The 15,771-nt window shown below is 38.7% G+C and overlaps 1 protein-coding gene across 1 annotated transcript in view; it reads left to right on the top strand.

Annotated features, from left to right (window-relative positions):
- The first annotated feature begins 234 nt into the window (after positions 1–234).
- Positions 235–15,771, top strand: part of kcnip3b (Kv channel interacting protein 3b, calsenilin) — a 68,508-nt gene continuing 52,971 nt past the window's right edge. Inside the window, exons 1-5 of the mRNA XM_088076575.1 lie at positions 235–616; positions 5,511–5,627; positions 10,985–11,106; positions 13,922–13,970; positions 15,504–15,604. Of these exons, the coding sequence (XP_087932701.1) occupies positions 15,599–15,604 (6 nt within the window). The 5' untranslated portion in view covers positions 235–616; positions 5,511–5,627; positions 10,985–11,106; positions 13,922–13,970; positions 15,504–15,598. The remainder of the gene's footprint in view (positions 617–5,510; positions 5,628–10,984; positions 11,107–13,921; positions 13,971–15,503; positions 15,605–15,771) is intronic.

The raw sequence follows: 15,771 nt of genomic DNA, 5'->3' as shown, positions 1-15,771 counted from the left end.
AACGAACCAGATGCATAACAAGAGGGAAAAAACAAGGCTTTTTTTCATTTCCAGGATTCCTTCTTCATCTTTTCACTTTAAGGTTTTCAGCTAATTCATGGTGGAGGGAGGGACATGCATTTCCTCCAAGGCAGTAGCTTCAGCTCGGGTCAAAAAAGAGCCACCACCTCCCTCCTCTGATAAATACAGAACAGTCCCTTACCTTAGTTTGGATTACCACAGCTCAGTTTACTTTACCGAATGTGGAAAACACACATCTAACCTACCAGCAAACTAAACCTCACTCATTAATTGGACTGTTTGTCGTTTGTTTACCCTGTTAAAATCGTGGAGTACAAACAATTCAAAGTTTTAACAGGGAGTTCAGGTCGGGGCCAGTTGCTAGGAAACCCGTGAACAGTACAGACGTTGTGCTACTGACGTTACCGGCCAGCTGCAAAATTTGACTATTTTACTCTTCGGTGTGTAATTAAACAAAATGTATGTGGCAATTAGTGAAGGTTAGACGTGTTGGGAGGTGGATTTGGTTACCTGTGGACGGAGGCAGGCCCGTGAAGCTGCTTTCTGTCCCTGTGCTCGGCTACGCTAACCGGCTACTAGCATACAAACATGACCGGTAAGTTACTAATCTTCATGCCTCAGATAGCTAGCTAGCTCGGTAGTTAACTTAACTCCGGCAAGAAAGCTATTGAGTGTATTTCACAAAATGCTAAACTCTTAACACACTTTTAACCCTTTAAACCCGGAATCAAGATGAGTTTTTATTCGCTTCACTCAGACGCGTTTAACCTGCATTTAAACGTCTCAAACATTTGAGCAAATCGTGTTTACTTTCTTTCGTAAACGTGAAAAAACAGAAATTGACAACTTGGCATGAAATGTCCCGCAAATTGCCCCAAAAAAGTAAAAGGTGACAAGAAAATGACCTGAAAATTATTTTTAAATAAACAGAGTGAGAAAATCATTAGAACATTGTCAAATAAGTAGGACTATATTTTATTCACCATAATCATATATTTAAAATTAGGTAACAGTAGAATATATATTATTATTTATTTATATTTATTATTTTATTGTAGCCCTTTTTTAAATGTGATTTATTGTTATTTTTTCTTGAACATTCCTTTGTTGTTTGTGTGCTTATTTTCAGGTATTTGGTATTTAGGTATTTGTAACTTTTTGGTAATTTCTTGCTAATTTTTGGGTAATTTCTTGTGAAGTTGCTCATTGCCTTCTGCCCATGTTTTTTTTTTTAAATCAAGCCAATTTGCTAACTTATTTGTCAGCATGTCTACTATCCCTCTCATGTACTCCTATAAGGATCTGTTCTTTAGCAGAGAAAGGGGGTTGCTGGGGTGTGACTTATGTTTAAAACAATATGTTGACACTCCCCAGAGCTGCAGATATTTTTCCTTGAGCCTACCCAAGTGACTGGAGAGAAATGCATGACCCTTCCTTTACCATACATAACTATATTTTTGTAAATTCACATAAAATGTATATGGAGCCAGTGCAATAAGCAAACAGCATGGAGGGAGTTATCAGCAAAACAGCTAATTTCTTAAGACAAATGAAAAATCCTCCTTACAAACTGCATCATCCCACGAGCTGTGTATGCATTCAGCAGAACATGGGTGCATGACAGCCACACAAAGAAACAAATGTACATAATGCCTGTTTTCCCAAATAAATGAAACATAAACAACAGTAGCAGCAGCGACACGAATATCAGCAACTTAGTACAGCTGAAGTTGAAAAAAAAAGCCTTTATCATGCATACAGGAGCACAGTATTTTACGTGGGTCTTGTTAGTACAAATTTTCTTTTTGGTGACAGTTTAAATGGGACAGAAAAAAAGGATTTTGATAAAATATCACTATTTTAGGCTTACACTGGATTCGGAAATTTAAATATCCAATTCTAATTTTTGTTTTTACAATGATAAATGATGTAATTTGGGCTTCTTTTTGTTTTTGTTGTCGATGAATGCCTTTCAAACCTGAGGGTGTTTACAATAACAACAGAATAAAAGTTTAAAGTTCAACGTCCCTCCCAAAAGCCAAATTAAAAAAACATAACCCCGTCACCAGTGCTAAAAAAAATATTTAAAGTGCCTCCCGTTTTACACCATCCCATCACCTCACATAATTAATGAACAGTCCCTAAAGAGGCATTTCCTTGCCGTCACTGTAAAATCTGATTTTAACGGTCTTGGCTGTAAAAGCAGCCTGAGGTAGAGGCAGCAGAGCATGGACGGAGCAGATTATAACCTCACAGTAGATTGCCTGCCATTGTAATCCTGCACTCCTCTGAAATATCAGAATTCATCTGCTGAAAGGGGCTGGACTCTGATGAGCTTGCACCCATTCAGCAGGAAAAGAGGATTTTATTTTTGTGGATTTATTTATGCCAGATACATTTGATAAATGTAGTTTATAATTCCTAATACATTTGGAGATGTCTAAATCCACACCAGATATCACCAGCACTTTCCACTTTGTATTGAAATGTCCTTGATAACTTGTACTCATATCTTATTTTCTCAAACACAATGTACCGCAGCCGTGGATTTCTGATTAGAGCCTGTATTCCAGATAAGAGGAGCAGTGTGTGCCTTCAGATGCAGAGCAGAGAAAAGAGATGGGGCTGTCATTTTAGGAAGTGACCGATAAAGCTAAGCGACAGCGCAGCCATTTAAGCTGCCTCAATATTTAATTAGCCACTGCCATCCAGGTTAAGATTAATTACTTCCTGGAAAAGAGCAACGAGGGTTCAGCCTGATTGGGGTTTCCGCTTCTGAATTGGCTACAATTTCAGACTTCATTATGACAAATAATGTCGGAGCTGTAATTATGAGTTATATTTAATGGTTAGAGCAGATTGAGACAAAATCAGGCCAGTCAGGAAATAAATCTTTATGTCAGAGCGACATACATCATTTAAGCGCATAACTTTTCTATAATACTAATTTATATTGTACATTTTGTGTTTGTGTCAAATGTTTTATTAGTTTACCAAAGTTTATGTAAAATAAATGTCTAATCCATAATCTGATCATTATCATCCAGTCTTCAGCAGTGATAATTAAGCAAATACGATAAACTGTCTGTAGATTTTATTATCTAACAGGTATTGCATAAACAAACACATTTATTTGTGTAGTGCACAGCAGGGCGGTCTGAAGTGGTATGTAATTAATATGGTTACCAATCGAGATTTTGTCAATAACAAAGGGTTTATATCCAAATATATCATTTTCAGTGAAAAGTTTATATGTAGAATTTAACATTCATTATGTTGGTTTGCATCTTTTTTTCTGTGCAGCTATGTCATCTTATGAAACAATAAAATATGAAATGTAATGAGTTGTATCACTTTTATGAAGTAATTAAAATAGTTACATCACTTATTACATTTTAAATGGGATAACTAGTAAACTTTAACCTCTTGCATTTCAAATTTAACCTTTCCAACATGACCCATGACAGTAAAAAACATGTTTTGAATGCCAACTGGTAACATTTATCAGAAATTACAGAGATTTTAAATCAAAATTAGATAAATAATAGAATCCTGAAATGCTAAATCACTGGTACCAAAACATGTCAAAGGGGAAAGTCACAAATTTCATAACAAAATGCGCCGAACAGATGTAAAAAGTTAAAACTAACCCTTTAAATTTCTTACAAGATTGTGAAGGAAAGATTTTAGCTGCAGATAATGATAGTTCATTTTCAGCATTTTGTCATATCAAAGTATTATAGTGAGTGCAGTTTAGGAAAATGGTGAGACCACGAACTATTGTTGATTCTATCTATGAGGTTTTTATGACAAAGGGTAAGCATAGGTCCAATAAAATCAAGTTCAAGTTTTTTTGATCTTTTACAGTATACATTCAGTGCAGTGAAATGCATTATGCCCTGGCTCTCTCTCAAAGCTCAAAACCTATAAATAGTACAATAAATAAAAATAAAACTACTTAACCTGAGAATTAAAACAGCAGCATTTAGTTAAAATAAAAAAAACAATAGCAGCATATAATTAAAACAATAGCAGCTTATAATAAAAACAATAGAAACATATTATAAAACATAAATAATCCACAGCATGGAGTCAGTAAGGGCTTCTGTTCAGTACTTTGACCGCCTGGGGGTAACATGAACAAACACCTGATGGGAATGGACCTTTACTCCAGTTTAGGACCCCTCTGATCCTTTGGTGCTGGGATCTTTTAAACTTGATCTTTGCGTTGGTCGATGATTTCAACCAGTTCAAAGTAAAACATTTTAAAAAGTCCTTTCAAGGTCACAAAACAATGCCAATCCCTCTACAAGTTACTTGAAATCTGTTTCATCAGACATTCACATAATCTACATTATCTTGTGTTTTTGTGAGCTCCTGAAAATAACAGATTTACCAAGCTTTCTTCAGTGTTTCAGACTTCCTTTCATAAATATGAATGTTCAGCATGATAGGCCCAAAATAAAATGCAAGCAATTACTCATATGTCACTCCTTCAGGTTTTAGTGTGGTTTCCATGTGCTTACACTTTGCTTGGATGTAGCCTGTTGTATTCACGTGTACCTGATCTCTACAGCGTTATCATGAGGGTGCATTCCTGTCACTCTCTCTCCTCTGTCTCTGTCTGGCCTTTAAATTGCTTTCTGGAGGCAGGGGATTTTGGCCAGGGAGATAAGGGGAACGGGATGAAACACTCTCGCTGGCTGTCTTTCTCTGCGAGGCAGTGGGAGTGTACTGAGCGTGGTACATTTACTGAGACAGAGGAGAGAGCAGGTTGTACTCGCTCATCCCTCGGGTCAGCGAGAGACGCCTTGTAACATCTTTCAAACCCATTTCAAAAACCGCCGCCAGCCTTATCAGCAACAAAACAAACCACACGTGGGTGTAAGATGTCAAAGCATACCGTAGATTCTCACTAAAAATACATGGAGATGCTGCAGAACGGATGTCTCCTTGTTTCTCCACTGTCAACATATTTTTGTGCACGTTCAAGTGGCTTTTCCCTGCTTGTCAGTCAGTGAGGTCCTGGAGGATCCCAACCCAACTCTCAGACCTGACACTCTCTTACATAAGCCCTCAGTGCTCTGCTGTCTCTCCACAAGAGCAAGTTTCATGGATTATTGATGCCAGCGCATAGCGAACAAGTCCTCACATGGCAAGGACATACTAGTCACACACGTGCTGCGTGATCTAAAACCACTCTGTTACATATTTCATTTGCTCCATTGCAACCATTTTTAAGGAGCCATGTTGTGTTTCTTGTGGCGTGAGGATGCGGGGATTCCCTCTCCACAAACACAACACGTTTTATGCACCCAACCACAGTACATTCATGTCACCCTCCTGCTTCTCGCCTGAGCTTTGATTTCACACAGCGTGCCTCACTAGTTGACACACATGTATTTCTGACTATGCTCGACGTGTTGAAGTCATCCCCGCATGGATTAGCATATTAATGGGATGTCCTCTTTGTCCCTGTTTTCTGTCAGTCAGATTTCACAGCAGCGAGGGAGACGGACGAGGCGATGCGGATGGGGAGGAAAGGAAGTGGCGAGATGGTGGAGCGTGCTGTAGCTTGGGAGTCACACCTGAGACAAATGTTACAGGTGGGACGTATAATCACTATGGGAGACAATCTTGATATGTTCTCAGTGACAATTAAAAGTTATACTTTATTTGGCGAGCGGTAATCCAAATCAAAACATAAAGACAAGCTGCAACTTATTTTGGACTGCTTTAGTGAAAAAAATCCATAATGTTTCATGCTTAAAAATATACCATGCAGGATGTCCATTACAAAAAACATGTACAGACTCACACAGAGGTTAGCAAGGACTTTTGTTAGCGAGGATGTTTACAAATGACAATCCTGCATAATACATACCTTTAAATATATGTTATTTATATTTTTAAAACTAACATTTGGACAGATGTTGTAATGCATTGCACATGATTATTGTAATGTTGTCAAGGAAACTATCATCAAAACCTTCAATGAGTTAAGGAAAACAGTTCTTTTGTAGCTTTGTGAAACTGTATTTTCAAGATAATCAAGGGTTAATCAAGGGTTAATCAAGGGTTAATCAAGGGATAATCAAGGGATAATCAAGGGATAATGAGGGTTTTTAAATGGTTTACTTTGCAAAAGAAGTTTGAAACTTTCCCCAATCCATAAAGTTACACTTTAACCTAAGGTCAAAAATACAGAATCATGCTGAAATTAATAATTTCCAAGTTAATGTTCAAGCAATTTTGATTATCGATTAATCATCGAAGTAATTCCCAAATCCAGATTTCTTATTTGTGAGTATTTGCTGCTTTTTGTGTTATTAAATAGCAAAAAAAATATTTTTATGTTTGGTGCTGCTGATTGGACAATACAAGCACTTTGTGTCCTGGGACTTAAAGACACTTTTGGGCTTATCAATTAACTGAGATATTAAACTGTACGATAATGGGTAGTGGAAATTATGATTAGTTCCAGCTATGTTGGAGATTCATGGTTTTCACTGGACAGTGATGCTGAAGGCTACAGAGAATGTGAAGGTACATCACATCATGTGGGACAGGGGTGCCATCTTGAAAGGTACATGCTGTGTTAACTCTGTTACCAAAGCGTATGCACTCAGTCCGATTGTCAGATGCTGTATACACAGCTCTGCAGCAAATGCGTAGGCCTCTGTTGTTTTGTTTTGTTTCGTTTCATTTTGTTAAAAGTAGAAAGTAGCATGGAGGCCAGTGAAAATATTTTGGTAGTTCTGACTTTTTTATATCTCTTACTTATTCAGTTTGTCTCTGAAACTCAGATTTTTTAAGGTATTTGAGCACTGCTCAGACAGACATGGGTAGTAATTTGTGGTGGCCCATCATTGTATCGCCCCCCCCCCTACACACACACACACACACACACACACACACACACACACACACACACACACACATACCCATTACTGCAAATGGACGTACTGCTGCAGAGTCAATTGAAGCTTCAGCTGATAAATACCCATCACTACTGTATAGTCACTTGTTATGGGAATGAATGCTGATAGTAACATTTCCCATGAAATATAAAAGACAGAAGTTAATGTTTGTGGGTTTTTTGTCAAGTGGGAGAGGGGCTTATGTTGTTTATCACAACTAGTTTGTTCAAATACCGTTGCTTGACTACCATAACAGGCACAATCCTCAAAAGATGGCACTGGCGTCCAGAAAAATTAGCATGCGATTAACTTATCAAATTTTATTGTAATGTAATTGTATTAAATTGTGAATTGTCAGATTTAGTGACAAAAAAACAACTAACTGCCTTTCACTCATTCACCTTGTTATATTCTTAACAAGCAAACTCTGAACATCTTTCCTTTTTTAAAATTGATATTTCCTCCTCTTTTCCTGCACTTTGCCTCTCATCACAATCACATCTTTGTCCCTCTCTGTCCAGGGATGCCTTGGTTTGCTACTTAGCAACTGTTTCCACGGCTACAAAGTTGCTCCCTGTTTCACCCCCATCCCCGCCTCCACAATAACTCGCCAGTGTCCCTTTGCTCCTTTGTGTCCACTTCCCAAAGCCATTGTCTTTGTTAAACACTTCCTGTTTGCTACCTTAAATTAAAACATCACAATAACAAACTGTCTGATGTGTTCAACAGCAGTTTAATTGTGGTTTGTCTCGTCCTCAGGAGAGGATGTTATCCTGCTCCATGATAGTGTTCCTCTCTGTACACCTGTGTTGTTATCTTGAAGCTTTTGATGCTTTTATTGGTCCGAGGAGAGCTGTAGAAAGTGTATTGATGAATGTAACAGCCAATTACCAATTACACTCAAGCAATTTTCCTTTTCCACTCTGTGAGTGTCAGTGCGCTCTGAGACCATATACCTCAGCACTAATGTCACTGAGACAAATTACTGCCCATTGTCCACATGTTTCAGGCTGTCATTCACACTCTCGGGAGGACAGCAGATGAGCCTTTTGGTTTTTGGTTTTGAGAAACAAGTCCACAGAGACTCCCGGAGATACGGAAATAATATACAGTAAAGGCTGCTGCACATTCATGAATGCAAGCTTCGGAGCTACAGAAAGATCTATTTATATCGCTCCTAAAAATAGACATTCTTCTCCATAGAAACATGAAATCCTTCTGAGGGGCGAATTATGCTCGAGCTGCCGCTTGTGTGTATGTGCATGTGTGTGTCTGTCTATGTCTGTGTGTTATTCTTCGTTTTCTTTCAAAGGTGAAAGCAAATTACCGACTGTATCATCCCAGCTGTGAGGTTCTTTCTTGGGGAATCTCCGCTCCCTCTCTCAGCCTGCAGCAGACAGGATTTGTACAGTGCTTTGATGATCAACGCCATCTCCTCCACCTCTTCCTTCTGTCACTGTGACGGGCTTTAAGTCGACAGGCGCGGCACAGATTCGTGGACATTAGTTAACAGTAGAGAAAATGTAGAAGCGCGTGAATCCGTGGCTAATCTGCTGTCGTCTAGTTGATTTGGAAAATACCAAATGACGTGAGAATGGCAACTCCAGACTCTAATTTTAGCTCCTCTAAATAAAAATAATCAAATCTGAAAAACTCAAATGATCCTTATCCAAAAAAAATGTAAAGGTACTTTCAGAAAAGTTTTGGTTCTCTAATGAGCTCAAGCTTTAAGCTTGTGAAATAACACCGTAGTGTCACCCTACTGCAATACTGTGTAATGTTGATTTCAGGAGCATTAACTTGCCGGGATGGTTATTTTAAACACATTTAATTAATGTGAGAAAACTGATGATGTGAGCCAGGTGTCAGCTGGAAAATCATCAAGATTTGAATGAAAACTAGTTCGTAAAAACACAATAATACCAGGGGCTCATGGAAATCCTAGAAAAGTCATAGAATTGCCAAACTGTAACCTCTGAGGCTGAAAATTAAGCCAATGCAGAAGTGCCAAAAACTGCAGTTCATTGAATGGCCAGGCTGACTCCTAAACAGAGGAAATCCCCATAGACTGACATGTTAAAGTGCCAATCTTTAAAGCATACAAAAAAATCTGGCTTTGGTCTCTATAGCTAATTTAATATTCAGGACAACTGTACAGGACTGAATTTGTTTTTAGAATTCACAGGTAACGCCTCTTTAAAGGCAGTCTGCTGTTTGCGAGGTGTTGTTAGAGTGATTGAGTCAGATCAACCACTCGCTCCTCCATAGCTCCACCCTCATGTCCAGATATAATTACAAATTGAAATATAACTCCAAAAAACCAAGATGGAGACAGCTGAAACTCTAAGCTTCAAAATTAATGTAATCCACTTACATGGATAACTTTCCACATTATGTAACTTAACTGCACATTTATTTCTGTAGCTGTGGACGTAATGTAGCTCTAAAATGCATCAATGTGTGATATTTGTTTGCCATCATGTACGCTTCTTCATATTCTCCCCGTGTTCCATCTCTCCGCCTGTGTATGTCAGCCAGCTAGAATCATGTTAAAATAGTTTTAAAAAAAAATGAACCAATGGGCCAACCAAATTGTTGGCTGTCACTCCCCAAGTCTGTGAGCTATGTGTCGCCTGACCGCCAGTAATTACATAGTCAACATGTGGAGATGCAGTTCTGTTCCATGATATATGTTGTGAATGGTCAAGGGAATCTTAACATGGGCCCTTGAAAGGTCACTGATACGTACAGAAAAAATGACAAATAAAAAGAAAAAACCTGAATAAATGAGTTTATAAACATAACAGGTGCTACACAGCTGTCCTGCATGATACAATTAAGCAATTAGCATTGTTGCTCTGGAGCACCTCACTGAGACGCTTGGTTGGGTTTTACTTTAATTTGTTATCTGGCTTTATTATTACAAAATTATGAATACACTTTAATCCCGCTACAATATTTTTTTCAATGTATTTCATCTCACCAGCTGTTTTGGTGTAATCTGTTCTCTGTATGGTGTATAACAGCACAGATTTAATCTACATCATAACTTGGGTAGAATTCACATTTAAACATTCAACAAGGTTTCACAAATGTACAGCACAGAAGGTTAACGTGTTACAGATCTTTCAAAGGTAATGCAAAGGGACTCATCTCATTAGCACAGTGGAAGTATTTCCAAACTGGAGGTCAGGATCTCCCAAAGGGGGCACACATTAAATGTAGTGGGGTCATAAAATGATTAATTTGATATTAAGCTTCACAAAACATGTCCTTTTGTAGACTTTTCCATAATCATTGATATTAAAAAAAAAGTTTTAACCCCTTTAGGCTTTTCTTAAAATAATCTGAGAAGAAAACATCACTCTGAAATTAATGCATGCTGGTGATGCTTTTATTTTACAGTGACAGTTCTCCCAAAAATCAAAAATACATATTTTTCTTCTCACCTGTAATGCTATTTATCAGTCTAGATTGTTTTTGGCATGAGTTGCTGAGTGCTGGAGATATCAGCCATTAAACCTGTCTGCCTTCCTTCCAATATAATGGAACTAGATTACACTCGGCCTGTGGTGCTCAAAGCGCCAAAACATAAATACATTTGAAAAAGTCAACAGCAATGTCTCTTACCAGGTATTATGACCCAGTCACGGTGCAGAAAGAAGCTTGCATCAGGTATCTATTCTGATTAATAGTTTGATACTGCTAACGCCACTGAGCCATTTAATGTTACATTTTAGATGCAAGTTTCCTTCTGTGTGGTGATACAGTTTTTGGGTGTAGTTTGGTGGAAAGAAAATAGTTCCTACATGAAAGTGCTCACAGGGGAGAGGAAAAATATGTTGTTTTTTTATTTAGAGATGAACTGTCACAACAAGGTAAAAGTCAAAAATGTTGGGAATCACTGAAGTTGATCCTTCTGTACCTTGTGCCAAATGTTACGTACGTTTTTTTTAGCATACTACTGTCATTGCATAGTCTCAACATCTGTCTTCCCTCTCAGTTTTATTTCCTGTTTGCTTGATGTTTTCTGTCTTCTGCAGCAGAGACAACAGATGTCCTTGGGGAAAAACCAGTGGCCCGACTCAACCGTCGGATATTCCCCCGAGAACAGAGGACCGCTGCAGATCTTCAACCAGAGCTGTTTCCATCATGTTTATTCTGTGTGAGTTCAGATGGAGCTGACCCTTGCACTGATTGTTTGTCCTACTGAGCCATTCTCTCTGATAACTGTTATCCTTCCTCACTGTGAGGAGAAAGACAAATCGAATGCGGAATGTGTGTGTGTGTGTGTGTGTGTGTGTGTGTGTGTGTGTGTGTGTGTGTGTGTGTGTGTGTGTGTGTGCGTGCGTGTGTGTGTACGCATACGTTTGTGTTTGCATGGGTAGGATGGAGGCTTAAAGAATGAGATATTGAACTTGAGGATGGTTTAGTAAAACAAAGACAGAAAAGGGAGAAGAGAAATTTAAGAGCGGTAAAGTGTGTGCGTGTTTCAAGTCAAGTCAATTTTATTTATTCATTATCATTACCACAAAACACAGTTTGCCTCAGAGGGCTTTACAGCATACGACATCCCTCTGCCCTCAGACCCTCATATCGCCTAAGGAAAAACTCCCTGAAACGGGGGGAAAAAAATGGATGAAACGTCAGGAAGAGCGGCAGAGGATGACAAGGGATCCCTCTTCCAGGACGGACAGACGTGCAATAGGTGTCGTAAATAACAGTTGAATTACAATAATGACAAAAAGGAAAGAGAGAGAGAGGGAGAGATGCACAGCAATAATGGTAACAAACGCATGTCATATTACAATAATGATAGTTGTAAAATTACTAAATGCTGTCAATGATAGCATGTGATGTTATGTGCAAATATTGTGGGTGTTGATAAAAACACAGCTCATACGTATATTGATAGTGGAGACGTGACTCATGATAATGGCAGTAGAAGGTCGCCTCAAGCACGATCACGGCATCGGCGCAACCAGGACCCACAACGCAGGTGTGTGTGTGCATGTGTGTGCATGCATGTGTATGTGAGTGTGTTTATCTGTGAGGTTCACACACTCCATCACTCACACATCAATACTTTATCCTCCTTCATCGGCCTCTAAATGATGCTCACCCAATGAGAGAGGATGCAATTATTCGGATGGTGTCAACTGTGAGCATATTACTGTATGTGTGTTTGTGTGAGTGCATGTGTGCACCCGTGTGTGTGTGTGTGTTACAATAAGTGACTGAGGCAGGCATAAAGTGGAAAACAAGACTCGAGGGGAGAGGCAGAGATGGAGACGAAGATAACAAATGAGACAAGGAGGACGATGCTGACAGATTGGAGATTATAGAAAATCCACTTTGTTAAAAGTCACTTTAGAGATAAGAACTTCAAGAATCAGAGTTATTATCTTCTTCTGACCTTTTGACCTTTCCAAAGAGACCTGATAGTCTCTTATGATGGGATTTAATCTAACACAAGTTTTAATTTTTCGTATGATCATGTGATTTCACCTGTAATCAGTAGAGATATTCAAAAGTTGCTATATCATCCAAATGTGAATATCATTCCACCAGGATGTTCATGTAAATCAGTCATTAAAACTTAACATTATCTAGTCTCAAGTACTCAAGCTGTTACATTTCCCTTTTCAAAGCCACCAGACTCCTTTGACAACAGTAATTTTACCTCATAGAACACAGGGTCTTGTGCTAGGTACCTTTCTGGTCAGTTTTGGACTTTGACGGACGGCATATAAATTTCCGCTTGTTGCATGTATTGTTTGTTTTTAAAATACATATCATTTTCACAGGAAATGGATATGTATTAAACACAATATATCCCATTATGCAAGATACAAAATTTCCAAAAAGGAAACTTGAACTGGATTCAGAGGATAGAAAACATATAAAACAACATATGATTTTTGTATATATAGCCCTGGGTAATAATTTCCCACATATGTGTTTCCCACACCTCCACCCAGCATCATTTTCTATCGCTGTAGGTTGAATTATGTTTCCACTAGTGGACCTACTGAAGGCTGGCTTTGAGATTAAACTCCATGTGAATGTGTTTGCTCAAAATGACATCTGCGTGCTGTGGAAACATACAGAAACATGTCTCCAGTCTTTGTGGCTAATAGGAAGCAGTTTTATTAGACAGATGGCCTTTCCTCATTCATCCTGCAGGCTATTTACATTTCTTGGCTGTTCATTATGCAATCAACGTGATGTGTGAGGATGCTTGACCTGGCTTGATTGCTGTTTAGCATCGTGCTACAGTCTCTCTCTCTCTCTGCCTCTGTCTCTCACCCTCTGTTCTCTGGGCAGCTTCACAGAAAGCCAAGGTCGCCTAAATTGATTCAGTTCCTCACTGAGCTCACACGGATTTTCCAGCAGGGCTTTAATTGCATTTCTGTACCAATCACTCTAATGACAATCACACACTGTAATCTAATGCAACACACATACTCACACATATATACACACACACACACACACACACACACACACACACACACACACACACACACAGAGGATCTCTTCCCTCCGCTGACAAGCTGAAATTGGCCGCAGTGATCATGGTGGAGAGGAAAGTTGAATGAAATGGTCAAAACAGTGAAATTTGTCTCCTTTTTTTAAGAAGCTGCTTTAATGTACAGTTGTAAATCTCAGCACCATAATGTACATCACAATGTAATCCAAAAATAACACTTCAAAACATAGTGACAAAACTTACATATTGTTTAATATGCACCCCTCTGACAGACTTAATAAAAACTGAACATTAAAAGCTTTACAGTGTTTACTGTAGGGTTGTCTTTTTAAAGGGTATATAACTTACAATGATGTATTTATTAAGTCATCAGTTCTTTACCAATGCTCAGGGAAGTCAGTCATAAGTGATTAAAAGGAACAAATTTTGGGTTGCCAGGTTTTGCTGAGCCACCATCATGATACTTGTTTTTTTTTTTTCTTTTTAGGTCTTTAAGATCAATGGGTTCTTCACCTTTTAATAAACCAACAGCAAAGGTTAGTAAATCATTTGTAAATATACATGTTCATAAATTATCAAAAAGAGGGAAAGGATAGATAGTAGAAAATCCATATGTATATATATATATATATATATATATATATGTTTTGTCCAACCAATGCAACGTTATCATAAATTTGACTGTTTAAAGCAATTAAATCACATTTCATTGTCAAGCTGTGTGCAGTGTTGTTAAATCGCTCTGACCTTATTTTAAAGCTCTCTCTCTCTGTGTGTGTTTATAATGAGACCACTGCTGCAGGAGTGTGAGCCCCGTGCCTGGGACAGAATCACCCATATAATGATAGGGCTAAGTTTTAGCATCACACGACTAAAAATAATTAATGGATTAAATGACAGACACTGTTTTATGATTTGATGGTGACACCAACGATTCGTTGTTGGGTGTTAGCCATTGTTGCTGTGTTAGCTCATGCTAAACAGGCAGAGAGAGCAGAAGAGGGGCTGATGGAGGTGGTCCTTCAGGGCTGGGTCGAACTGCAGCAACAGCATATCGTCTGTTGCTGCAGCTGTTGCTGTTAATGATGTCCTTCTCTGCTGAGCTGAAACCTTAGCTGGCTCAGCAGTGAAAGGTGAGCTAGTTGTACGCACGCTTCCTTCTGCATGGTGATATGGTTAGTGGATGTAGATCGGTAGAAAGAAAATAGTTCCAACACAAAACTGCTCACAACAAGGTCTGTGGATTATCTTGGGTAACTGTATGATCAATTCTAGAAAGAGACTTTGCTGTTGGGTTTTTCAAGTGCATTATTAAGTGCTTTGAGCACCACCAGCCGAGTGCCATCTAGTTGCAAGAGAGGGCAGACATCTCTATAGCCAATATCTCAAACACTCTGCAGCTCACACCAAAATAATCTATACTGATAAACACTGCTACAGGTAAGAGGGGGAAATTTGTATTTTTCATTTTTGGATGAACTGTCCCTTTAAGAAAAGTTTTTATCCTTAAATCTGCTGATGCATGAATCTGAAATGAACTTTCATGTAACTGGATTTCAGCTAATTTGGTCGCATATCAACTAATGTGTGAAATTTTAACATTTAATTCCTTAATTGGTGATCTATTAAGGATGAACTAATCGCATAACGTCATAGTGAGTTTTTTTTAATGGTGAGCAGCAGGGATTCATGATACCTCCTGCATTAAGGCATGCATTAAATCACCGTGAGTCACGCATTAGCCGAGCATTGCCTGAGAATATGGTTGAACCGTTATCAATTAAAAAATGTTACCTAACATTAATCCAGGTGTTCACCTCCCTGCAGGTGATGTGTTAAGGTTGATACATTAGCAGATTAAAGCCACAGCCTGTTGACTTTGTCCTTACATCATTAGGCTGTAAAAGATGATGGTCCACTTGTTTCCTCTCTGGCTGCACCCCTCACTCCACCCCCACCTCCTCTTTGTCTCTTCGTGTGTGTGTGTGTGTGTGTGTGTGTGTGTGTGTGTGTGTGTGTGTGTGAACGTGTGTGAACGCGTGTGTGCGCATTCCTTCGCATCCATCCAGCGGAGCGGCAGTCGGAGGTTGAGGGTCCGCGCGGAGAGGATACACACTCGTGAAGAAGAGCATCCATCAGTGTCGGCTTTTTAATACAGGAAAACATGCAGGTAGGACACAATTTTAATTCCTTTTGTATTGTTTTACGACCAACGAAAACGCGACAGGTTGGAATTATGGTTTTGTTTGGCATGTGGCAAAAGCAAAAACGCATTTTAAGTTAAATGGTTCTACTTATTTGCGCGATTTATATCTTTATCTTCTTCTTTTACAAATT

Source organism: Plectropomus leopardus, chromosome 4 (assembly GCF_026936395.1).
Source record: "Plectropomus leopardus strain MGB_pleo_1.0 chromosome 4, ASM2693639v1, whole genome shotgun sequence".
Lineage (NCBI taxonomy): Eukaryota > Metazoa > Chordata > Actinopteri > Perciformes > Serranidae > Plectropomus > Plectropomus leopardus.
This window is presented reverse-complemented; position numbering and strand designations above follow the sequence as displayed.